At 41.8% G+C, this 27,053-nt stretch overlaps 2 protein-coding genes across 2 annotated transcripts; one reads left to right on the forward strand and one right to left on the reverse strand.

Annotated features, from left to right (window-relative positions):
- Window positions 1-9,111: 9,111 nt before the first annotated feature.
- kiaa0753 (KIAA0753 ortholog) lies at window positions 9,112-24,695 on the reverse strand. The gene is given in 21 exon segments (XM_034548378.1): window positions 9,112-9,947; window positions 11,667-11,900; window positions 15,743-15,777; window positions 15,779-15,864; window positions 16,039-16,120; window positions 16,316-16,402; window positions 16,404-16,487; window positions 16,647-16,718; window positions 16,913-17,000; window positions 17,987-18,076; window positions 18,646-18,798; window positions 19,355-19,476; window positions 19,583-19,770; window positions 20,454-20,631; window positions 21,377-21,589; window positions 21,890-21,952; window positions 22,046-22,155; window positions 22,301-22,568; window positions 22,684-22,977; window positions 23,537-23,647; window positions 24,679-24,695. Coding segments are annotated over 20 exon segments (2,628 nt in total). The 5' UTR covers window positions 23,552-23,647; window positions 24,679-24,695; the 3' UTR covers window positions 9,112-9,781.
- On the forward strand, window positions 24,232-26,479 carry txndc17 (thioredoxin domain containing 17). Its single transcript, XM_034548379.1, has 4 exons — window positions 24,232-24,500; window positions 24,702-24,783; window positions 25,691-25,766; window positions 25,949-26,479. Exons 1-4 carry the CDS (start codon window positions 24,356-24,358, stop codon window positions 26,015-26,017), a joined length of 372 nt encoding a protein of 123 aa, XP_034404270.1. The 5' UTR covers window positions 24,232-24,355; the 3' UTR covers window positions 26,018-26,479.
- Window positions 26,480-27,053: the final 574 nt, after the last annotated feature.

Genomic DNA, 27,053 nt, shown 5'->3' on the forward strand with positions numbered 1-27,053 from the left:
TGTCTACCGTGTCAAGAGGAAATATAACACGGTTTCGCTTCTGCGCATGTGAGAAACGGGAGCAAATGAGAAGTGCCTCTGCCCCTCATTTAAACATGCAACATGGCCAAGCAGAGTATGAAAATCACATGGACCTGACGAGTCGTGAAGGAAAAAGCCTGTGATTCTCTGTGTGTGTGTGTGTGTGTGTGTGTCCTGCCACAGTGAACACACATTGGTTCACAGACAGTACACACAAAAGAAAAGTCTGCCTGGTCCTCTGCGAGCTGGAAATAGCTATTAATAGCCTGTCCTCTAATTCAATTAATCCTCATTTTAGCACAAAGTTCAAATCAATCTCTACAGCCAATGAGAGAAATCAGAGAGCTTGATTGCTCCTCAAAAATGTATCGTTCACAAACACACCTTCCAGACATTGTCCCTCTGGATGCTATTTATCTGCAGTGCAGCTACGCAGATCAACTCGTAATGGACGGCTACGCCTGCACACTCTCCACTTCTGATGCAACGAGGACCACACATCACACACTGTCTTTTCAGCCTGAGGACGAATGCATGTGAAGGGATTACATTATAAGCGGCATGTTCTTATGATTTTAAATGAGTTGTTCACTGGGTGAAGAGGCAGACACTTAATTACAGCTGGTTGGTGAGGAGATCACAAACTAACTATAATCCCAACTGTAATTGTTATCCATGATTTAAGTCTTTGATTATGAATTAGGAAACAAGTTGGCCTAAAAGCATTGTTGTTTTTCCCACTCATTTAATCATTCTTATCTTCCGACAAGCAGAACATTCACATTCATTAGTTTCTGAGCTGGTGAATGAGAGTCCAAAATGCACTTGTCTTTTTGCTCTATTTTTACAAAGAACTGCTCCCAAAATGACCCTATGAGTGCTGAGAGTGAACTATTACCGTAAACTTGGCTGTCGGAAAAAAAAAATTGTTATGGTTATTTATGGTTGACAAGTCAAAAACCCAAAGTTCACCTCAGCTCAAAAACTGGCAAGTGTTCACAATTGAGGGCGGATCCACTGAATTATTTTGGGAATGTTGCTTGAAAGATGATTTACACAGTAAATTGATTATCAAAATAGCTTCCCATTAAATTTCTCTGGATCGACTAATCACTTAATTAACTAATGATTTCAGCTCTACAAAAGACATTGTAGATTTTAAAAAGTAAATTCTACAACAATTTGTGATTAACAATTCAACTGACAGGTGCTTCCAATTAATCACCAACGTAAATTAGCTGAAACCCAAATTGGTATGAACCTACCAAAAACATCTACTCCAAACTAGTAGATTTTAAAGTTAACGTGTTTGTTAATAGTAGCATTAGAGAGCCCGAGAGCTCCGACGCAGCCAGAAACCTGTGATTCACTAAAGGAGGAAACATAGTGTCTGCCTCACGCTCTACATTTGGCAGTGACAAACAACGAGGAGACAGAGGCCCAGTGTGCCTCCCCATGACAAACACCTATTAAATGTAAATTAGCACTGTTTTGTATGATCAAATACAATAACAGAGGTCACGGGCTGAATGCATTATCACTCACCTCTGTAGAATTCAGAGAAAATTGTGCGCTGCTTTTTGAGCCATTTGCCAGGACAACAACCCCAACACATATAATGGTATAATGTAATATATGAAGTGTATCACATCTTAAACTGAGTGGCTGAGCTGGATTTGGGCAATCAAATAAAATATTTTTTTGCAGAAAACGTGCCAGCAGTCTATATTCCCAGAACAACGTGGCGAACATGACAGATCCAACATTAAAAATGCTGCCAAACATTCAATATTCACAGAGACGGAGAAAGAAGCAGAGATAAAGAGAGAGCGAGAGACTGTTTATCAGCATCCTTCAGCTCTATTTTTAGCACAACACTGAATCTCAGCAAAACAGCAGGTAGGCTCCCCATGTATTCTATTTGGACAGCAAATAATAAATAAAAAAACACCGTGGACCAATTCCATTTCATCACATATGACAAATACAAAATGCTATCGCACACGGAGCACGGAAATGGTTCATAAAATCTTAGGGAGGACAAACAATAGGGATCAGTTCGAGAGAAGAATGACAAAGATGACTGACAATCAAAACATTTGGGACATTTGGCAGCATAAGACCTTCAAAACTCAGCTGGAACTGAGCATCTTTATTTCCCTAGAGAAAGTTTAAAAAAGAAGAAAAACAACATTTTTTAAATGGCTAATAGCCAATAGTCATCTGCAAACGTGTATGCAACAACATTAAGAGTCTACAGCCGTGCTAGCAGCCATGTGAGGTCGTACTAGTCACAGTGGCGCTTTGAGCAAAATGCTAAAGCACGTTATTATGGTCAACTAATAAACAGAAAGCACATCTGAGGCTGATGCAAATTAGTTTTACAGGTTTTTTGGTCATAAACCAAAGTGTCAAACAAATTAAACATTGTCCAGATCCTGATGCTAGATGAAACGTTAAATGACCAGTGTGTAGGACTCATTTGCATCTAGTGGTGAGAATGCAGATGGTAACCTCCCTTTACATTACATTACATTACATGTCATTTAGCTGATGCTTTTATCCAAAGCGACTTACAATACAAGCGAGTCGGTGAGCTACGGTATCTTTCATGTAACGTAAAAACGCAAAAGGGCTCCCTCTACAGCCAGTGTTTATTTTGTCCATTCTGGGCTACTGTAGAAAAATGGAGGTGCAACATGGCTTATGAAAGGATTCTTAGTTTCAGGGGATTACATACTAATAAAAACAGTTTTCTGTCAATAGACCGTCTGGAATCTTACACATAGGACCTTAAAAGGCATCACCTAAAAGGACTACAATTCATCTTCAGGGGAACATGACTGTGTGCACCAAATTTCATGGCAATTCATTTTTCACAAACCACACAACTCAACCTCATGATGGCGCTAGGTCCAAACCAGGGATTACGAACCACCAAAGTCATTGACAGACATCATCTGGGAACCAGGAATATTTGTAGTGCATACCAATCCGTGGAGACATTTCACAGTATGAATCAAAATACTGACCTTGTGGTAGTGCTAAATCAAGGGGATCAAGGAAGACATTAACATCTGGGGGCAAAACATGTCTGGACAACATGTCATAGCAATCCAACCAATAGTTGTTGAGATGAAAGGTGAAACAACCAATTGATTGAAAACAAAAATGGCTATGTCCGAGTCACACCTGCTTGGTTATGAGGACTGACACTTTACTCAGCACAACCCCTATAATTCCTCAACCCTTATTACTCCTTGAATTATTTTTCAATATTTGAATGATTAAAACTGGTGTCTCTCCTCTGGTTTAATAGACAGTTGGTGAAACTGGGTACAAGGCCATCGTTTCTGCAGAAGCTGAGAAAAGCTGCAGTAAACTGTAAAGCTTAGATGCTCCATAAATGCTCGTTGACATACTTTAAAGATGAAAAAATGTCTCCAGCGCCACTATACTATCCCTGCCTTATATTTCATCATATAATAATGCAGATTTAGCTCTCATGCGAGTCAAGAGAAAACGTTTAAACTAGAATTAAGAAGTATGGAATCCCTTGCAGCCCTCTAATAATTGAAAATGACAAAGATAAGATCTGCGTAGATAAGTGAGAGTCTTTAAATTTAAAAAGCCTGCGCTGTCCATGTACATGTCGACATGGAAGAACAGTGTCTCTGAGAACCGCTCTACTTCACAAGTTATACCGTGAGCTGAGGACAAGCGATGTTTGATGAAAACAGAAACACTGCATGCTTGAAACATGAATGCACAACCAGTAAACCCACACACACTGCACATTGCTTTCAATCTACCACCGGCGTGCTGGCGCTGGTCTGAAATGATGTAACGGATTCACAGAGTAGTTTCCATTAGTGAGTGAATTTCACTTTTTCACTGGAGAGGCCATCCAGTTGCAGCTTAATATTCTTCCATGCATTCAAAGAACCAACTTTGTGTTGTGAGACTGTCTCCAAAAAATTGCTACTTGCTTGATTTCTAGCGTGGAACAAACTCTACAATTGTGCTTCAGTGTCAGAATGTGTTGTATCACAAACAAGGTATTTTATTAATGCCTTATGTTGAATCTACTGTGCTGCCAGTCTTTGTTCACATCCTCATAACTCCATTTCAAAACTTGAAAAACCATTGCGCACGGATACAATTGTTGGCCTCAGAATGTTTTTTTAAAAAAAGGACTCAAGATAAATCCAGATATAGAAAATACATTCTGTCGAAAGTGGAGATTTAAGTGGAGGTTGGTGCAACTCCTGATCTCAGCCCGGCACAACTTCTTGACGAGAGGCAAATATGTTATTATCTATATTCCATTTGAGAGACTTTCCACTTCGTACGGCAGTGCACCCCCGTATCAAGTGAGGATGTTACTTCAGAGACAGCTATATGTTAAAGCCTTAACCTTACTGAATAAAATCCCCTCTCCATTGTGACACTTATCGTCACTCGTGCTGAGAGTGATCTGATATTTTATTCATCTCTACAGGGAAATTCTCCTTCTGCCCTTGACTTGTTGGAAAAGATCGGATCACAAACCCCACATGCAAACAGCAAGCCTGAAGCGCTGAGAGATTTAGTGACTTGCTCAAAGGCACTTCAGCTGGGCAGAGATGCTTGACGTCACAAGGAAATAGACCCCGGACTAAAGAAAAGCCGGACTCATGCTGCCCTCAGCATGATTATCAGGTTTTTACATTAACGGAACAGTAAAACGGTGTAGTTGTTCAATCTTATCCACATCACCTCCATTCTAAAAATCGCACTGCTTTGAATTTCATCTATTGGATATCCTTTCTTTGAGCAAGCATCATTTTATGGCCAAACTACTGTGGAATGGGCAACAATAAAGCTTGTATTCTCCCGAAATGGCACAATCCCTAGAGGCCTGCTGCCCTGTAAACACTGTCCACACACCTTGTGTCCAATTAACAATCAAATAAGCTGCATGAGAAGCTGCCTGCTGTTATTCGCAACGCACCGCTTTAACCTGGTCCAGGATGTTTATTGAGATGTTGTGAAGTAGAGCAGCAGGCAGTGTGCGCTGTCTCTTGTATGCTGTGACCTAATTGGGGATTTCATCAAAAGTTTTTTTCCCACCCTCACTTTACAAAATACGCTCACATCCGTGAATCGTAATGTGTGTCAGCTGTTACCCTTTTTAGTATTTTGACACTGCAGCGTCACAGAATGTGACGGGTCACACATTTCGATGCAACACTGGACGCTCGAGACAGACGGACAGGCAGGAGGACAGACAGACAGACGGACAGACAGACGGACAAGAGGACAGACAGGAGGACAGTCCACCGGACCGCGCCGTTAGACACACAGAGCTCCGTTTTCAGACCACATTCCTACAGATTTGCCTCCAAACATGCAGCAAGCGGCTGTGCGCGCGCGCGCACCAACATCCAACACGAGACGCGGCGCTGTCTACCTGTTAGCACGAGACTCCACGCGCAGTGTGCCCTTACCTTTTCCTCTCGCCTTTGACATCGTGTCCTCTCTTCTCCCCCCTCCCCACCTCCCCACTAGTCTCTCTGCGGTCACTCAGCAAAGCCGTGGGGTGAGTCTGCGGCTCAACGTCTCGTCGGACAGTTAATTAAACAGCGGCTCTTCCTCCGTCCCTCTCCCGCCTGCTGCACCTTGACGCCAGCCCGAATGAAGCGGGGTGAAGCAGGCACGGAGAGCTACAGCTGCCGTGTCGGTCTCCTCTCACCGCGGGGGGGGGAGGGGGATTCTGCAGCTGTGCTCTCATTCACCTGTGTATGTCAAATCTCAGAGCATCGACCCGCCCATGCCGCAGACATACTTTGGCTATTTGTTGTATCTGTGCAGACTTGGCTCACATGTCATGCCCACCCTGCAGCTCTCTACTCTCCAGCCGCTAACATCAGCCCGAGTTCCCCCAAACGAGAGCCGGACTGTAGCTCGACTGCCTCCAGCGGTCCGTCCGTCCGTCCGTCCGTCCTCTTTCCTCTCGCGGTGTCTGACTTTGCAAAATGCTCAAGAAATAGGCTATCCTAAATGAAGGAGAGGGGGAGTTGATGATGTGAGAACACAAATCAATTCCATTGGATGTATTGATGTTTGGAATTAAACCCTGTTTGTAGGCTTTGTATGTCCTATGTATTAGAAGACGAGGTATGAAAATGATGTGGGACAGAACATAACAGAACCAATAATCTGGAATATTGGAGGTTCTACACAGATGACTATATAAAGTTAGATTAAGCGTGAGTGTATAGGCCAGGGTGTGGTTGTAGCGTATTTATTAGGCCATATCTGATCATTAATATGAAGGACACTCAACTGCAGCGGAATCATACATTGAAATCCTTGAGTGTTACACAAAAGCCTGTATTGTATAGGCACCCGGGTGGTTACAAACCCTCTTAATAGGATGAAGAAAAAAGAGTATACGGATGAAGAGCAGGAGGACGACAGCTAACACACCTGTCAAACATCCATCACTGAAGCAGCAGGTACCACCTTAGTCATATCGGGGCAATCACCCAGGCAGAAGAGGAAATCAAAAAGAAACGATCAAAATAAAGCCCTCTGCACCAGACTGATTCATTTTCTCCCCGTTTGCCTACTGGGGATAAAAGAGAAATGAAGCATATTAATCATGTTCCCTAAACTTTAAAATCCTTTAAATCCAGTTGTACGATCATGTCATCATTCACCCATTCCTACAGTGATGGGAGGGGCTAAGGTTCCACCGGTCAATCAGCAGTAACTAACATTCACACACATTCACACACTGTAGACACAGCTACAGGAGCAATTTTTTTATGGAAAATATGACACTCTATAGCGAGTGAAGCCGTCGTGACATGAACAACCCTCCTCCTCCTCCACACACAAGGTCACACAGTCTCACAATGGTCTAGTCGGGTGGTCATTTGGCATCCGCATGCACACAAATTAATATTGATAGAGGAAAATGCCTGTGGCCGAAAGCATTGCCCTAGAATCTGAGAGCTGATTATGCTACATTACCAAACTCTACTAGGAATAGATGAAGCCAATTTGTATTCATCATGAAAGCCAGTGAGAATACACTTCTGGCCCAGAACACTGAGTGGAGATCCCACTCAGAAAAAGTCATTGGAGAAAGCCTGAAGGCCAGGAAGCCAGCAAGACTGAGCACTGATTCCAAATGGCTGCACTGACAGGATACAAGAGAAAAAACCCAAAAGACTAATTACATTAAGTGAATTTCTTCTGGAAGAAGAATTATCTCCATGCCATGAGGATATCACTCCCAATTTTACATCAGGTCCACATCAGGAGATTGATTTTACGGCAACATCAAAAAAGGGAGGAAAATAAATGATTGAGAAAATGAATCAAAAACTAGAGACCACCAGCCACAATGTAAAATCAGATCAGAGACATATAGTGTGTGTGTGTGTGTGTGTGTGCGCGCGCTTTACACAAAGGAACCTTTGACTGCAAATATGCTTTTAATAGCTCAAACAATTTCATGCTTTGTTAGATTAAATAAATGTGCTACATCTAGATGGCTACAACTGTAACATGTCAAACGAATGCATCAATAGTATACTTAATAGTCTTCAAGACGCTTTTTTTTTCTAGAGTACGTTGTTTTACTTTTGATTCTTTACGAAGGGCACATTTTGATAATTTCTTTTGCTTTACTTGAATATTTTTCAGAAAGCTGAATGAGTCGACGAGTGAGGAAACACAGTGGCGCTCCTCCTGCTGCTGCTGAAGTGGGTTGCTCTGCGGAGTCCATTCGTTCTCCGTCTTAACACCGTAATGTTTTTTTCTCCATTACTCTGCTGTTTCCACTGCTTCAGACTCACATCTGCTTTGAGGTCGACAGAGAAGCCTTTCAGTCTGACAATCCGTCCAATCCAATTCCAATCCAGTTTGAATTTAGTCGACTCTCTGCAGGGACTCCCGTTTCTTCACTTGTTTCAGAACTAGCTTCTGGCTCCGAGACTGTTGATTATCCCCAAAAAGCAGATGACAAAAAGATGCCCAGCAGTCACAGGTGTCCAAATGAAGCCTCAAAATAATTTCACAAGGCTTAAATGCAAACAATGCAAATATTTGCATGACAGATGGTTCAGGGAGAAAGCAGAAACCATCCCGCCAACAGAACATCATTGAGAGAACAGCAAACATGAGCGATAAGCCAATTGGATCTAGTTTGAGTCCAGAGCATCGGCAGAAAAGGTTGCACGTCACAACGCAGCCCTGATGCAAAGTGCCCTCTCTCAATACATAATTTGTGTCCTCACCAGGTGGCGAGGTCGAAACCCTCCGACCATTTTAAATTATAATATTTGCAAACCAGTGCTAATTCTGGTCTGTGACCTGTAACATCTGCCACTGAATGTTAAGGCTTATGTGACAAATATACATGAAGAAAGGCGAGCACTAATTATCAGGTTGGCTCAGTCTCACAGTCAAAAGGCTAAGTGGTGCCAACTGAAAATATATTATCTTTAAAATTTCTCTTGGCAAACTCATTTGACATTTCTGAACCGTAACAATGAAAGAATTATAAGAAATTTGAAAAAGAACAGTAATTTCCCACTCGCCAACGTCAGGGCCACCTCAGTGCTGTTCGTCAGTGTGAAGACGGCAACACGCCCTTCGCTCGGAGCCAACTCCACTTCTACGAGTCCTGGTTCAGGAGGAAGAAACAGAGCTGGAGCCTGTGAAAGCCTCCACGTATGCAGACGGCCACGCAGAAGTCAGCCGGAGAGAGAGAGAGAGAGCGGAGGCAGCTGATTCAATGTGAGCTAATTCGTTCGGTCACTGAATGTCCCCCGTCAAAGGCTGGTCCCCAGGGGCCAACGCAACATCTGGATGTGTCCCCTCCGCTTTGACAGTACGCGGCTTTCATGTTGCCCTGAATGGACTCCGACATTTCCTTGGTCTGCCGAGTCCGTCCTGTTTATTTTGCATTCACAATTGACATTTCTCACCATTATTGTGAAGGATTCAGTGGGTCTGTGGCAACTGTATATGTAAACTAGCGGCCATATTTTATTTGGCTCAGAGGAAAGATATAAACCGGAATAAAGAAAAACGTTGAAGAGATCATTAAACCAATTTAATGACAAGAATGTCAACACGTTGCTCTTTATTGTACTCACTCCTCACCGTGGTCAAAACTTACTGGGACAACACGTTTAGACCCCTTTAATTAGACAAATACAAAAGAGATAATCAAGTTGTTTTGGCGGGGACTGTATGCAATTCATTTATTTCCATATTCCAACGTGAAAATAGAAAGTGTGCGTAATCCTCAGAGAGATTTAAACCAAGTGCAAGGGGAGGGCGGTAATCTCATAATCCGCTGTAATGTCGTAGTGGTCTCTCCAAGCTTATCTAAACTAAACTAACTTTCCCAGCAGAATTCAATCACAGATACAGATGGACCATTAAGAGTCCCGTGACTAATGCTCCCTGTGCAATTCAACAACCTCCTCTGCTGCAGCTTCATTAAAAAATATATATCTACAATCCCAATTAAATAAAGATCTTTGTAAATTAACAAAATAAGTACATACGTGAAAGAGTTTCATTCCGAATGAAACATCCGCCTGAGAAACTAGATAACAAATAATCATCATCCTTGGTTGAGAGAAAGACCCGAGGTCTTGATATTTACATCTTTTGTGCTGAAAGTCTGAAAAATACAGATTTTTTCGACTAAAATAAATACACATAGTACTCTCAAAGTAAGAAACGGCTACATTCACGATGCCGTAACATCGTGTTGGCTGACCGAAGCTGAAGCAGGAGGCGACTGGGTGGGCTGAAGAAACTCTGAGGTGAAGATGGCCTCGGCGTACTCCTCCACGACGTCCTGGAACTCTGCTGCCACGTCAGCCAGAGCCTCGGACAGCAGCTCCTCTGCCAGGCTGAGGGGGCACAGGCACGCCGGCATGAGGAAAAACCAGAGATATTTCAGTCGGCTAAATAGACATGCATACACAAACTTGAATTTCATGGAAAAGTCACAATCTAATATCTAACGAATCATGTTCTGCATCACAACCAACAAAACACGTGATTACTATTTCATAAAACTAGAAAGGATCAAGACAATGCGATGGTTGTAATATACCCTATTATCATTATTATGATGATTATTATTATATAGTGTTCTGGTCATAAGATGAGACTATAATTGCAAAAGTGAAAAAATAAGAATAAAAATAAGAGAAATACATCACTTGAAATAAAAGTTGCCATGTAAGCTGAAAAACTTAAATCATCCACCTTGTGTCATTATTTAAAAAAAAATACCGACAGTTGACTTTCTGACCTTGATATTAAAAACTCCTTGCCTTTGAAAATGCACAAGGTAAAGGAAAATAACTCAGAAGATTGGTGCAGCACAAAGCTACATTTCATTGTTTTTATCAATATCTGGGTCAACACACACCAGGAGACTGAAGCAGGGAGGCAGGAGATGACTGCATGAGGTAATTATGTGTTGTTGAACTACCATGACCTTTCAAGATTCAATACAAGAACACTGCTCTCGACACCAGACACAGGGTGAAACAGAGTGAAGAATGGATTCGGACCAGACACGAGGAACTATGTACAACACTAAAAAGCTCTCCTGAATGACTCAGGATGTTTAACCTGCCCAAATGTAATCACACAAACTAAATGAGCTTTTTAGTTCAGATGCACAAGTACGGCACAAGCTTGATATTCATGTGTGAAAGAAGTATTATCCTACTCTGTTTTCCTGTGTATTTCCATATTATAAGAAAATAATAGCTTGAAGTATGAATCTTTTCTGTGCTTACGTTTTTGCTATTTTGCAATCAATCTGTTAGCAGACAGAATGAACGAGGGGGGCTCCACTGCTGGGCAGCCTATTACCAGCATAGTGGATGTCTATTAGTTTGTGTTCTCTCTGCAAAAACACTGAGGTTATTGGATGGCTTTTCCTCACACAATATCCTTATTTTTTCCTCCAAATTCAGAAAAGTAAAAATCTGTCTCTTGGCAACGTGGATTCATTGATGTGGGATTGCTAATGAGCCAGCGGCACCAGCAGTCAGGTACCATGGGCGGGACTGGGCAGCAACGATTTATCGAGCTGCTCACAATCCCACACACATCGCTGTCTGTGACGCGGAGAGAGAGAGAGAGAGAGAAAATAATTTATCTCTGGGCAGTTTAGAGCTGGTATATCAAACGCATCCAGATTCAGTATGTTCACACAGAGGAGAAGGGAGTCTTCTGCATTGCAGCAACTTAAGAATTCTGTTTTAGGATGCAAATGTGTGAGTGGGAGAGAAGAATACTGGTGAACACCAGAGACGCACTATGCAAACCATAAACTGCGTGATCCTTTCAGAGTGGGAAGACTGAACACATCTGTGGACAAAACAGAAAGCAGGGGGGGGGGGGGGGACAGATCTTGTTTCCATGTGGCTCTGCTTATAAAATCTGAGTGTATGGAGTACATATACATATGCTTATATGTAGTACTACATTTAAGCAGCATCGCACGCTCAGTTAGAAAACCTTAAAGACTAACTGATGATAGAATTCATTAAACGTGTAAGTACAGATTCTGTCACACACACAGGGGAGGATCGCTGTTAGTCTTTTACCGATCTGTGACGGCCCAGGGGTTGAAGCTGCCGACAGCCTCGTGGGCCACAACACGCAGGTAGCTCTCGTAGTCTTCCCGGTACTGCCGGATGTTTCCCAGCATGCCGCCTGGCACAAAGATAACAGTCCCCCTGCTTCTCTCCGCTGGGCCTGTGAACACGGTGCCGCGTCTGGGCTGCTGTTCATCTTGGGATGTCTCATCAGTCAGGCTGTTCTCAGAGAGGATGCTGTGTCTGAGAAAACACGAGAGGATGATGATGAGGATGATGCTCTTGAGGCGAGGCAAACGAGCGGATTTTCCTTCTGAGCGCTGTGGAGAAGAGAAAAGTCATTTATCGTTGAGGGAGACCAGAATGGAGTGCAGCGCTGCGATTGACCAGAAATACTTGGCGTTAAAATGTGGAGGATGTATACATTTCGGAGAGTGTCTCTCGCCTGCCTCCTTGATCAGTGTAGAGTAGGGCTCAGCTGGGCATTGCCATGGTCAGCTTTATAATCCCGGGCTGCTTGGTCAAATCAGCTTGGCTGTCGCAACAGCGCTCTCTGTGCTTTATTTAGTGTTGCAGCGGTTCCCAAAGCAAAGTGCCTCTCTATTGTGCTCCCCGGCCTCAGCTGAACTTGTTTCTGTTTTGACTGGCGGCTGCAAACCGCAGTGGGGAGGCATCTAGTCTGAACTCAGTCTGAAATGGGTCGATTACTGTCTGATGGACATCTTACCATAAAAAATGAATTAAATTCTCCTTCTCCCTGTCAAGTTTAGCCACCTCCACAGAAAACAAAATGGATGGACAGAGTGAGCTGTTATTAAGATCTCCTTTCAAGTTTGCGTTCTAGTTTCTCTACAAAGACTCAAGCCCAGGAAACAGGGCACCTGGCAAAGGACAGTGCCATATGCGATACATCAGAATAGGAGCGGAGTTGGACAAAGGTAAGTAAGTATGGGCCGATTGGAGCGAGGTTCACTGAAGCCCTGGTGAGCATCTGAGAACAGCAGGGGGAAGAAAGCTGGAGGATGAATAGCGAGGGGGCTGGGGGGGGGGGGGGGGGGGGGGGGGGGAATGTGCACTTGTTTGCCCACTACACGTGATACCTGGCCTGTGAGAACTGTCGCTGTACACAAAGGGGCCGTGGAGTGAGAGAGCAGATACAAAAAAATACATGGAAGGTTTAGAATATTGCCGAGTGGGGCTTTCAAATTTTCATTGATTTGTTTGACCTGCTAATGCGGCTGCAGTTGGTCGTTCAGCCGAGTGTGTGTATGTGTGTGTGTGTGTGTGTGTGTGTGGAGGGCTCCTCACCATGGATACATAAATCTTATCTGGCGCTCTGCTGATGTTTCCAAAGATGAAATCTCTCACCCCCATTGTCTGTGTGGTCGCTTGATAGCTGGAGCACAAAAGCAGCCGAGGTATTGCTGTTTTGGAAACGCTCTTCAGGAGGACAGTGCCGGTCACGTGTCTAGCGACGCATGACGGAAGGGTTGAAATATTGGTGTAATGTAAACAACTAGCTTTCCACAAATAGTGACACGGACTCTCCTCCAAGAGGCCCTGATGTTGTAAGTCGTGAAAACAACTCAATTAAATCTGCTTCGTTTCAACGCTTACCTGAGAGTAATTGCTTTGAAAAGTGCATTCCCCCATCAGTCTTCCCTTCACTGACTACATAAAAATAAAAATCGGGAAGCAATTATCTCAAAGTCATCAGGCAATACGATCAAAGAAGCTTTAAAAAAAAGAGTCTGCAGTCGCTAATTTCCTTCTTTGGGTGTTTAAATGCTTGTGCGTGGGGTACGAGATCGCACGCTCTGTTTTCCTACCGACGGCAGCGACTGATGCGTCCCTGTGAGCTGAGTGTGGGTTACAAACAGCCAATCAGGGCTGAGACGGCACACATGAATAGCTCTTCACACATGTCGCGGTTACAAACCCCCTAAAATCAAACCTTGCTATTGTGCTACCACTGAACACGAGAGAGGAGCCAACACTGACGGAGATTGACACACACACACAAACATGTGTAGGCTTATGGTAGTTTTATGGTAATTAATATGTTATTCAGTGAACTGAGGTTTATCAATAGATATTTCAAATATTATCACAATACGACTATTTTCAATAACAAAATGGCCTAAAACAGTGAGTTATTTGGCAAAATGTAAAATTACAAATGAATAATTCAATTCCATTATCCAAACCACTGGATAATGGATAATGGATAACCACTGGAGCCGATCCCAGCTGACATTGGGCGAAGGCAGGGTTCACCTGGACAGGTCGCCATCGCAGGGCACATATAGAGACAGACAACCATGCACGCTCACATTCACACCACGGGCAGTTTAGAGGCCAATTAACCTGAGCTGCATGTCTTTGGACTGTGGGAGGAAGCTGGAGAACCCGGAGGGAACCCAGAACATGCAAACTCCACACAGAAGGACTGCCCACACCGGGAACCGAACCCAGGCCCCTCTTGCTGTGAGGTGACAGTGCTAGACTATACACCAATGTGCAGCTTCAAATTCATTTAAATTAATTATATTCAATAACTAATATATGACAACACATTTCAATAATATTTTATCTCTTATAACAAGTTATTACTGTTACTTTTGTAGTGATTAATTACATTCTTCATAATTGTATCAGCTATGTCCTTTTTCCATATTGTTCCATATGTTTCACCTGGGCTATTTAAGCACCTGCAACACAGGCCAATGGCCCTTGAAAATCTTCCCAGACAAAAGTGCTTAATTAGCCAATCAGTTGGCATTCAGTCTTCATTCAGAGTTGAGAAAATGTGAGTAACGTGGACAATGTTGTAAAATCTATGGGACTTATTCTTACAAATGATAAGATTATATATACGGTTGGCAAGAAGCAATCGTGTAGCCACAATGTTGAGTGGGACGATTTAGCAATTCCCCCCATCTGACCGTGTCACCGTTGCTTCAGAAGCGTGATGCCATGTCGGCACAAGCAAACCCACTCTCCATGCTGCTCGATGTATCCGACACTGCCAGTTCAACTGGAGGACTATGACGAGCGATGTACCGACAGAAAACAACTATCCAACTATGCAAAGGGATCTCACACGTTCCCATTAAAAACCTCAACCAATTGCTTAACTTCATACAGCATACATATCAACCACTTATAATTAAAAGCAGAGTAGTGCTGAAATGCTGAGCTAATTAATTAATTGATGACGTCTTGTTTTCTTTCATTTGAGCTCCATTTCAAAACATTTCTTCTACTGATCAATGCAAAAAGGATCCTAATTACGTTGACAGCGATTCAATGAAAAGGTCCAGGCAGGTGCAGACGCTTTTTCAAAAAGGTACTGTAATTTGGACTGAGGATAAAAGTGATGGCAGCCAAGTGTGTCTCTGCTTTATGTGGCAGGGATTGAGGCCGTCTCAAAACAAAGTAACTGGCAGATCTCAAATGACTGTGTCCCTTATAAGAAGCTGCGAGGCTGGATCCCTTTGAAGAAAGTATAAGTAATGACTTATAACAGAACTCTTCAAAAAGACTCAACACTAAATAGCTGACTTACGAGAACACTTGTTTGCAAAATAAATATTATTTGATGGTGTGTGTTACGAAGACATAGTCTATGATGAGTCGCAGTGGACGTGAGGGCCAAGTATCCAACGAGGGAACAGAACCCGAGGCACCGACTTCTTTTGGCTAATGCTGCTGCTTGAATTTATTAAAGCGGCAAGAGGCTCATCTGCGTCAACAGTTTCTAGTCCTTACACTCTTCTCTCCACCTTCCAAGTTTCTCATTAATTCTAGCAGAAGAGCAGCTGCAGCCAGAGAGCCCCGGGCAGTGGAGGGTCTCTCTGTGGAGTCTGTAGCCCGAGTGAGGAATAGACTCTGCCCTGGGTACGGGAGCCACCAAGTGAGCTCTTGTAGGATGAGTAAGGCCTCCGGTGGGAGAGTGATTATCGGGCAACGACACGTCATGTGGAAAAAACACACTAACACTAACTGTCATCTTCAAAAGATGAGATAGAAATCATGTGACATACGATTGTATAAGAAAACAGGTAAAGGACATAGTAACCCACCCAGTCTCCACAGGTTTCTCTAGGACAATATCCGCCTGCAGAGCTCTGGATCGGCACTGGCTTTGTGAGCCTAATTGGCTGAGGAGAGGCTGGCCTGGAGCGCGGAGCATGGCACTGGGGTCCTGGAAGAACAGAGAGGATGGAGTGGAGCAGGGGGGCGACGGATGCAAAAGCAAGCAGAGCAGAGAGTCGGTATGGCAAGTATTCGCCTACTCTTGTCAGTTGTAGTGCTGTCTCCACCTACAGGAGTGATCAGGGAAATCACTTGTGTGTGCTTGGTGTTTTGTTTTTTGTACCTGCTGCTCCTGGTCTGTCCCAGTAAAGAGGGTCAGAGTAGGTGATAGAAGTAACCCGTCTCCTCACTTCTTCCTGGTCTCTCTGCCTCAGAAAAATATATAAATACACATTATAAGCAAAACTGTCCGCCCGGCAGCAGGACACTGCATCAGTAAACAACACCAGACCGACGCCGTCACAGGAGCGCACTCTGAATATCAGCCCGATCACTGGTGACCTTTCGGGTTCCATGCTGACCTTCTGGTCGCTGGGCCTTTTCTGTGGGGCCGCTCTCACCTGAATCTCCTCCATACGAAGCAGCATACTCTCCAGGGTGGGGGCCTGCAGCCTACTCTGGGCCATGCCCTCAAACTGCCTGTCTGTTCTCAGCCGCCCACGCCGCCCGCGCAGTGTCCTCCAACAGATCCTCCAGCAGCACCTCACTCAGCTGCTCAGCACTCCCTGCTGCCTGTGGAGGAAAACACACATACACACACACACAAAAGAATATGAGAAGAATATTGGGCTGAATTGTGGGCCATAATACCAAATTCAAACTTTATTCAAAAGCAAGACCAATTTTTCTCTCCCCTGGGAAGGATTGGCAACCTCCTCCGCCGCAGCTCACCCTCTCTGCAGCCTGCTCCGACAGCCGAATCCTCAGTGAGGGGCTGATCCTCGTCCTGGACTCCCCGATCTGCTGAAATAAAAAGGACAAAAACAAACTCAGTGCCAACAATCAAGTGACTTTTGTGAAATAAAGCTTGCTATATTTTTCATTTGAACAAATAAGGTGCATGATTGTTCCCCTTCTCATATAAGGGTGGCATATAAAAAGGAAGGTACGGGAAGTACAAATCTGTCACTACGCAGACAACAGAAAAGTCTTCCTACCTTTGCTTCATCCAGAAGCGGCTGAATTCTCTCTCTGGCCTTCTGCTCAGCGCTCTCAGCCCACTGAGTTGGTGAGACAATGTCTGACCTGTAAACCAAAACACACCCACACTGCAAGCTGTCACAGAAGTTATATAAATCCAAACACATTTTAATTGGTTTTCAAGCTTGATGGGTTCTACACAAAACAGCAGTATTTGTCAGGCTTATTGTTTGCCATAGAAACCATTCAACTACTTGTGAACAATGTAGGGAATTAATCCGGGTATAATTTAACTGTCGAGGCAGATTATTACAACTCCAGCTGGGACAAGTTTCAAAGAGAGACCGATTTCAGCTCTTTGTCATAAAGTTTAATGGAAGATTTTTACTCCTTAAAAGAAAATGTAGAGGCCTGAAAACATGGCACACCAGGCCATTGGTATACATTATGTAAAACATACAGGGATATCTTATTAGTGATGTACAGTTACTTGTTTTGAGTAAATGGACTTATTGTAGTTTTGGCAGTCGGCGCAGCCACCATCAGAATAGGATCAACAGACCTTTTCCATGGCAGGCATTTTACTTCGTAATAATAATAAATGCCCAGGTGAAACTAATAATATTAATGATGGTGCAATTCCATTAAGGCGTCCCAATGACCCACAAGGCCAAAGGAGCCTTGGAACCTGCCAAATCAGTCCTATTAGTTGTTTGAGGAAACAGAAAGGACAAACCCACACATTTGTTCTAATGCAATTAAAGTTTTATGGCCCAAATGTTGACTACAACCCATGCACTGCTCACGCTGTGTTTTGTTGCTGGCCTTGCAGGATTAAACTGTCCAATGAGCAATTAGGACATGTGAGTTGATCTAAGGGAACATATGCTCTCTCTGGTGCTGATGGGATGTTGCTGCAATCATAACCTGCATATTTTCTGTTCTATTGTTTGTAGATAATTATGTCCATGCGATAATTCCCGCTGTAACTGTTCTTATAATTGTGAGATATTGAGTGAATTGATCTGTATGGCAGATTACTGTATGGATTACTGGCTTTGTTTGGCTCTATAATTATACTTCTTCTGTACCTTAATGTTTGAATGCGTTGAGCCTCTTCTTTACTCAGCTGGTTGAGCTCCTTCAGTCTCTGCATCGTCATCTTATCCAGCCAAGCTTTCCTGTACCAAGCCAGTCATCGTCAAATGAAGCAAAATGCAAGCTCAATTAACCATTTTACATAAATACTTATAATCCTCTATAAAAATCAGGCTGCTGGCCCCCGATTAATTGGAAAGCACAAATGTAGTAATTAAGATTTGACTAAACAGAGACATGTGTGGAACACTCTATCAATGTGTCACTTATAACGACTGAAAACAGGCCAACTAATAAATCACTCACAAAGAGAAATGGCCTCAATCTAGCAACCACCTAGATTAATTTATTGGAAAGAATGAACTTTAAATTTGAATCAGAGTATTGCCTGTGGCTCTCAGCAAGTGGGGTCTGACAAAGAGGTTAGAAATAACTCCATGAATTCAGAGGAAGGACTCATTTAGATTCCATTCCTTTTTTGTCTCTTGCCAGGACAGTCATCGTGATGTACAGTACTCCGCCTATGTGCAGTATAAATGACACCCTCCACGCCCAACTCACTAATCTGAGGAACTATAACATTTCATTATGAAATATCTGATAAATAGAAGAGAATAAAAGTAGGATATGATTTGTAGGTGATGGGCTTCACCTTAATGCTTCATTCTGAGCTTGTGTCATCTTTTCTGAGCTCAGGCCCGGCTCTGGTCCCAAACCACCGTTCACCACCTGCTTGGGAGGGCTGGACGAGGGCTTGATGGGAGAAAAGAGACATCGAGGCTCTGGTCTTCTCCTTTGAGGGGATCTGTTGAGGTAATACAATTATATATATATATATATATATATATATATATATATATATATATATATATATATATATGGAATAGGAGTGATGTATAGGAGTGATGTAACACAATATATATATTTGCTGTACTGTACCATTACATATTCCATTAATATTGTTTGGAGACTGATTTGGAAGGCCTCCAGTTATACAGTAAATGAAAGCTATTAGTCCAGCAACTTAAAACACTATTTTTATGATGAAACCTGCTCACATCCACCTTCTGGCTGGAAACTAAACAACCTTTTAGTGGTCTCTCTGGGCACTTTTTCCCCCTTAAATATGTGTATGTTATCGTGTCATGGACACATTAATTCACAATGCATTGATATATTCATACTGGAAAACTGTTACCTTGACATTAGAGTTTCAGACTCTACAGTACATAGCATAGACAGTTATATAATGACTTCAGTCATCCAGTTTGCAATGAGAGCAAAAAGAATATCTTCAGATTCTTTTTTCTTTCTTTTTTAAATGAACATGTCATCGGTGGTACAGAGGGATAGAGGCTCACCGCTGTGGAGGAGGAGAGTGAGGGAGGTAGGTATCCAGGGCACAGAGTGCTCTTTTTGAGGGAGCTGGTTTCATTCTGAGTTGAGAGGAGACCGTAGGCTGCTGGAAACCTGCTTCTTGGATCTGATTACGCAACGTCAAGAAAATACAAAATATATGTTAAGATTGTTTTCATGACCGTCACATTGTTTAAATCTTTGAAGAATCTTTGTAGAAGTAAAGCCAACACCTTAATTATAATGTCAGCCTTGCTTCTCCCAGAGTATAGAGCCCCTCCTTTTCTGCGGGTGGTGTTTGTCTGAGGTCGTCCCTGCAGATCTCTCTGGGCAAGGCTCTGCAGGCCAGCCCTGAGCACCTCTCTTCTGTTCACAAGCTGGTGAGAACCAGTTCTGGGCTTCTGTGAGGTAATTCTTTTACCTGAGGACACAAATGAAAATTAAACATTTGACTTGTTGTGATCTTAACATATTGTATCCTATGTTAAAGAAATTAAGGAATAGCTTTGACCTAAATCACTATTAACCAGCAGTAAAACAGTTTGGAGCCCTGGACGCTAATGCATGACACAACACAACACCTCCAATTAAACAATTAGATAACACGCTTGACAACCAGTTGGATCCCTGAACTATTTGTAGGTGTTTGTCTCATCTCTTCCACAGGATGCCTCTCAGCCAAATGGGAGCCAGCAGGAGTTGACTGCTCATAAGATGAAGCAGTGGGGGATCTTCAGGTCCTGTTTTTCCTTTCACTTCCTCATGGCTCCTTGTCAATTTTAAGCCGCTGTTTAAGCACAGTGGGAGGCCCAAACACAACCGCACAAAAGCCCTTCGGTGACTTCCAGATACTCTGGAGACTTAACGGTTTGTCATTCATCAAAAGGCCTAAACATTATTTACTTTATGGGCAGTTTTCAGCAGGAAATTATAAAGGGAAATACTGCATTTATATATGATACATGTGGTTTATAAATGATATTGACAACTACTGTTATAAAATATTAAAAGAGTAACAAATTACCTTAAAGTTACATATGGCTAACTAAAGAGAAGTAAACTCTTTTAAACATGCTTACTAAATCCAGGCGAAAGAGCACTCACCGTGGACTGCTCTTTTGGGATTTGCTGGTTTGCGAGGCCCTCTAACAGTTGAGGTGCTGGGACCCATGGGTGCACTTGTAGGAGACGTGCTGCGATGAGGAGACTTCCTGTGTGGAGGATGTGCTTGGGCCTGCATCTTTTCGAGCAGCTGTTGCTTATGAAGGGCAGAATCCAAAGTCTAAGCAGAATAGAGTGACAAGACATTCAACAATGCCGCTATACAGTAATATGCTTTTTTTTTTTTTTTTAAACATAAGAAAAGCACTTTTTCGTAACAGACCAACAAACCACGAGCCACAATCATAAAGTATAAAAAGGAAATGACAAAAAGTTAAGTGCTGACTCTCAGCCTTAATTTATTATATTGTATTTATATCAACATCAAAATAATGCTGTTGGAACTGTTGACCTTTCTATAAATTATCTCATAAAGTAATTGGAAATGTTAATAATGTTAAATATGTTATTTGAATAACCCTAACACATCACCTTATGTTCCAGTCAACTACAGCCTTTAGTCTATCGACCAACACCTTTAATCTTCCCTTGTGATGCTCTGCCAGACCTGTGCTGCAGTTAGCTTCACTTGATGCATGTTTTGGGGAATTGCTGCCTATAGTTTGTATTCAGTGAGCACTTTGACATGCCAAACTGGTGAAATGTGCCTTGCTATCAGTAAGTAAAACACACAGTCAGTTGTACTGAGATCAGATGACTGACTTCAAGGTTCTGGTCTGACACTCATTCAACAAAACACTATTTAAGTTTATTATAGTTTCATATTGTCCGAACATTGGGGGACTAAAAGGAGGCCTCCATACTAGTGGTTACATTTCAAATCTACTTTGCCAGAATGGTGCCAAAACAATGAAAATCTCTATTATGGTCCAAATACTTTCTGATTTGTACTTTATGCTCCTTACCTCTAGTTTCTGCAGGATGTCGAAGGCCAACTCTGAACCCTGTTCTGCTTCAACCTTAGCTGAGCACAGAGAGAGCTGGCGAATCAGCTGGCCCAGCTCTTTGTAATAAGGGGGTACCTTGCCATGAGAAAGATCTGAAAGCTGGTTGACAACAAACTGCAAGACCCTAAAAGTCCCACGGTGTGCAGCTGCAAGCCTGTTTATTGTCGTGGACTGAAAAAAGAACAGAGAGTAAATCAGTTTGCCATTAAGTAAAACAGATAGCTTGATGAGTTAATGGCTTAACATTCAACACTATATGAAACATCCCTCTAGCTAAAGCAATATTAATTTAAAGAATTATAGAATGTGGTAAAATACTGGCAAATGAGACGTGTTATTGGAGCATCATGTATACAACAAACAGCTTGGTCTTGGTCACTCGTTGCACGAAGTGTTCTAAATGTTTATCATCATCAACAAATTACATGAGCTCTAAACCGCATTAAATGTGTGACAATGCTGAAGACATACCTTTTTGGCGTCCCACATTTTCTGGCTTTGCAGTTTCTCAATATCTTCTTGTATCTCCTTTACCTTTTTAAAATAACGATTTTGAGGCAAGAGTAAAAGAGCAAATTAAAAAGTAAATAAAGGTTTACCAATTACATGTGGTAGAGATTTAAATACCTGTTGCTGGAGAACATAGATGACACGTGCTGAACGGCCTGCCTGCTTCTGCCTGCGCACCTCCAACTTGTCTTGCTCTTCAGGCTCCAGTGGCTCCTCCATTTCCCCCCCTGATGTTTAGATACCATTAATATCATAATATAATATAATAATATCATGTCGAATTTATTGGGTACAATAATGTAATTACTTTTGTGAAATAATCGTATCAACATTGAGACATGGCTAATGTAACAAGCTGTTTTGGTGAGTTACCTCTATTGGAGAGCGCTTCTACTTTCTGAATATACAATTCCAGCTCATTTTGCAGCTTGCCGATCTCCTGGCTTAAAGGTGCATGTCTGCCTCCTTCAAATTGTCTTGGGGCAAGGTCTCTGGTCGGCGGTGACCGGCCAATCCGAGGCATGAGACAAATAGGACGCTTCTGGGGTGTGTTCGCTGACAGTTTGGCTCCAGATCGGGTTGAGTTCTTTTTTGGACTGGAGGTCTTCGACTTGGTCTTATTTGGAGTGGCAGTAAGCTCCTATAGAGAGAGACAAAAACAAATGTACTGAACAAAATGGCAATAATTCCTGAAAAGGAAATTAACCAGTAAACTATTAATTCTAAAATGCGTGCCATTATTCTACATCACTTACTTGGAGCAGCTCTACATCACTTGTTTCATTGAAGGAGGCCTCCTGAGAGGGTTTGGCAGGGGATTTAGTCAGTGACTCAAAGCGCCTTCTTCTCAGATCTCGCTTGGCCAGCCGCACCGCAGCCCCTAGTCTCTCCTCTGACAGAGTGGTGAAGCTGATGGAGCTTCTGGTGCTTTCCACTTTCTCACGCTCCTCTGACGGCGGTAGCAGCCTCTCTATCACGATGGGGGTTGGCGGGCATACATGGGTGGCTCGATTGCTGGTACTTGCAGGGAAAGCTTCATGAAACAATAGCTGTGGTGTGTAAGATAATAATCTCTTAATATGCCTTGTGTGTGACATAAACAGCACATTGTCACACAATTATACATTCAAACTCATATAAACATATAAGGAATATGGCTCCAGGAGAATGTCAAGCAGCTTCCAGGTGTTAACCATAGACTGGTGTCAACAGAGGGAACCTGAACCACATAACCTCCTCTCCACATGGAAACCTGGAAAGAGGACCGGCTACACAAATACATTCAATCGAGCGTTTCACAGCCCTTTTTCAACAAGTATTTGTTTAGTGAGAGAGGAAATTCTAATATCTATTTTATCCATACTTATCTAGGTAAACACCATATTAGAAACACCTCTTTGTACAACGCAATACAATCTAACAGCACTACACACCACAGTCTCATAAATGATCATATATTTATAACTTTAATTAAAATCTCTCTCCCTCTCGAACACAGTTCTAACAAAATATAACATCATATTCATGGTTGTAGGATGTATTGCACCGCTGTTGTGTCGGACTGAATTTGATTCGTTAGTTGTAGCACATCAATCAAGTGTTGTTTACCTTGGTTTGGGACATGACAGGAGTTAAATCGTTTCGGGTCGGACCTGAAACAACCCAGCTTCTCCCTCGACTTTGCAGTCCTTCAGAAACCGTGTGGCCACTCAGCAGGAACTGTGCAGTCATCACAGTGGAAACACACGCAAAGCTCTGTCAACAAAAAGCTAACAATGCTGAATGCAAATGGTCTAGCATTAGCAAGCTAACTAACGTTACGCTTTTAAACTGAAGTTTACAAAGATTAAATTAATCCCAACATAACCCACTCGACCATCACTTGTATTGGCTTTTTTTTCTTTATACAGAAATATAAATGAACTATGCAAGTAGCGTCGCTAACTGGATGTGAACTAAAATATGGAACATGGTTAACTTGTTAAATATTAAGGTTAATTCAAGCTTGTTTGAATCGCCGCCATGACGATAACAGATCGCAGCTGAACGGAAGTTCTTCTTTCTCTATTTTTTTTTTACTAAGTACGGATCGTCAAAGAAGTCAAACATCAACGCAACCGCATTAAAACAAATAATTGTTCCGTAATAAATTATGGACCTTTCTGCGATACTTTATAATGTAGGAAATAGTCTGTACTGTGATGATGTTAAATATGAAACATCTCTAAGACAAAGGACAATTAAAAAAGGCTAAATAAAACTAAAGGGACGTGGTCACTTTAAGAACTTTTGCACAGACCGGAAGTTGTTCTGTCACCTTTTGAGTATTTCTATCAGGTCCAGTTTTATAGAGGAGCAGTATTTCTGATAACTCTTGTTAGTGCTTCGTATTAGGTAGTGCATTCTCATACAAACTCGGTCTAAACGATGGCCCAGTACGAAGAAGTGGCTGTTCACGGATATGACGATTTCTGTCAGGCTGTATCCGAGAGAAAGGGAAAGGATATTTTTGTGTATTTCTCTGGTAATAAAGACGCCCGAGGAAAGAGCTGGTGCCCTGACTGTGTGAAAGGTAATGTCATAAACTGTCCACCTGGAATCAACCTATATAATATAGCCAATAGATGTGTGTAAGTTACTTTCATTTGACTAGACTTGATTAAATGTATCTAACCGTATGGGACACATTTGTCACTGTTCTGGTACTGAGATGTTCGTAACCTGCATTTCTTTAAGGGAACTTATTTTACCTTCGGTGCATTGTTTCTTTCAGCGGAGCCAGTTGTAAGAGGGCAGATGACTCATCTTCCGGAGGGCTCTGTCTTCATCTACTGTCAAGTGGGAGAAAGGGCCTAGTCAGTATTTTACTCCTCTATCTTTAGTTAAACACTTAGTTAAATGATGAGCTGAATAATCTTCTCTCTGAAATATGATACATAACGGCCACCGCAGCTAATGACAGCTCATCAACGGAACATCTCAAAAACAGTTTACAGTCTGACCAATAGCCGAAAACTTAAATTGATTTGATGTAACATGATTTTGAAAACTGTATGAAATGAAATACAATAAATTCTTCGAAATTTGTGAAGCCAGCACCAAGTATGTATACTTACGTGATCAACAAAATCAAATTGTTCAAATGGTAATTTGAGCAACTAATGGTTTCAGAATTACATTTTGAAGTTGGATCTCATTTGACATTTACATATTAGGGAACTGACAAACTACAGAGCGAGTCACAGTGAACTTGGTTATAGAATATTACATTTCTAGACAATATTGTATTGTACAGTATTGTGCCACCAGTATGAATTTGATGCATATAAATAACCAATAAACCTAATAAAGGAATGGTAGTTGAGAGAAAACATTGAGCTTTCAATAGTGATGGCAGAAGTATTTATTTAGGAAACGTTATTATCCTAAAAAGAAAAATATAGATATTTGCACTCATTCAGTCAAAAATATGTATCACATGTTGACCATCTGCATGCAAACAGTGGATTTGACAAGGCCACAATGCTACTAGACAAATACGATAGAAAAATGAATGTTCTCTACTATGGTTAAATCATATGCTGTATAAATGTATAATATAAATGAGAGCACCAAATAATCCTTATTCATCATCATTTACTACTCCAAAATAAAATGCAAAAGCAGTTTCCTGTTCAGCCTTCCTATGTCTGCTTTTTCAAGTGTGATACTGATGAATTATATCAGCTGCCCAATCATGTTTTTGTTTTTGTCATGCTTCAGTTGGAAGGATTCAACAAATGACTTCAAGAAGACACTGAAGTTGAGTGGAGTTCCCACTCTGCTGAGATATGGCACAGTAAGAATACTTTTCCTGACTATCATATTGACATGATTAGACTACAATAAGTTTTGCTATAGATATTTTTTAGAATGAGATAATAAGAGACACTATTCAGGTATCATCCAGTCTCATATAACATGTGGAAAGGTCTCAGGAGTAAATGTATCATCCCCCTCCCCTCTGTCATCCTATTTCAGCCTCAGAAGTTGGTGGAGGAAGAATGCCTCAAAGCCGAGCTGGTGAGGATGATGTTTACCGAGGACTGAGGGATCCTACGCTGTTCACGTCCGTCATTTCATATTGTCCTTAATGTTAAACAGTTAAATTCTTCAATTCCAGCATTATTGACAACCATTCTCAAGATCCATCTCCTTTTGGAATGTGATGCAAATCAGCAACTGTGTAAATGTACAAACAAAATGATGAGCATCCACACAGCTATTCCATTAATTCAGTACTTGAACGTCTGCAAAGAGAAACATGAAGAATGGATAGAACTCTAATAGTAATTCTTCTTTGGCTGCCTTATGTGCAATCACTCAATTCATATTTGTAATTTGAGTTTGACATGTTTCTTCAAATGTAACGTCAATCTAAAACACTAGTTGATTACATTCTTTTTTTTTAACTCTTCAGATTTTCTTCATTATGAACATTTTTATGTGATTGTGTCTCTGTGTGTGTGTTGCCTTGCAGTAAGATTAAAATAAAGTAACACTTGATGTTGATTGTAGCAGAAGAACACTTTATTTGTATAGATGAAGGCCACAAGCTTTTGTGCGAGTTTCACAACAATGTGAGTGGTTTTTGGGATCTGGACATTTGAACAAAGTTGTTATTTAAACTACAAGTTGTTTCCCCCCATTTTTACTTCCAATACACCTTGGAAGTACCGGTAGGTTAAATTGTGCCAGAATAATCGTTACTACACTGCCCAGGTAGTTTCCTGTTATTACCACTAGGTGGCAGCATATCCATAGGAATAGAGGGTAGTTTATCCCAGCCTTAATATTTGTTAAATTTGCAGAATTGTATGTAGAGTTGCCTAATGAAACTTGTTAAATGATCAAATCCCGAAGCACTTATTGAAATATAATGTACATTTAAAACCTAGAATCCGACTCCTTTTTAATCTGAAATGTACACAAGTTTGAGTATACATATCAGGATTAACCTGCATTTTCTATTCTAAACGCTTTTTTTTAAAAATCCCCAGACTATAGTGATACATTGTCATATCTGTAGCTAGAATAACCAGATGGATGATTAAAGTGTATGTTTTTGGGAGGGGAGGGGGAACCG

Source organism: Cyclopterus lumpus, chromosome 13, assembly GCF_009769545.1.
Source record: "Cyclopterus lumpus isolate fCycLum1 chromosome 13, fCycLum1.pri, whole genome shotgun sequence".
NCBI classification, from domain to species: Eukaryota; Metazoa; Chordata; class Actinopteri; order Perciformes; family Cyclopteridae; genus Cyclopterus; species Cyclopterus lumpus.

Bases quoted from the DNA above. Each gene is read 5' to 3' on its own strand.
- txndc17 (XM_034548379.1), top strand. From the start codon at position 24,356: ATGGCCCAGTACGAAGAAGTGGCTGTTCACGGATATGACGATTTCTGT. The intron at 24,784-25,690 runs GTCAGTATTTTA...GTCATGCTTCAG, and splicing joins CAAGTGGGAGAAAGGGCCTA to TTGGAAGGATTCAACAAATG. The intron at 25,767-25,948 runs GTAAGAATACTT...ATCCTATTTCAG, and splicing joins CTCTGCTGAGATATGGCACA to CCTCAGAAGTTGGTGGAGGA.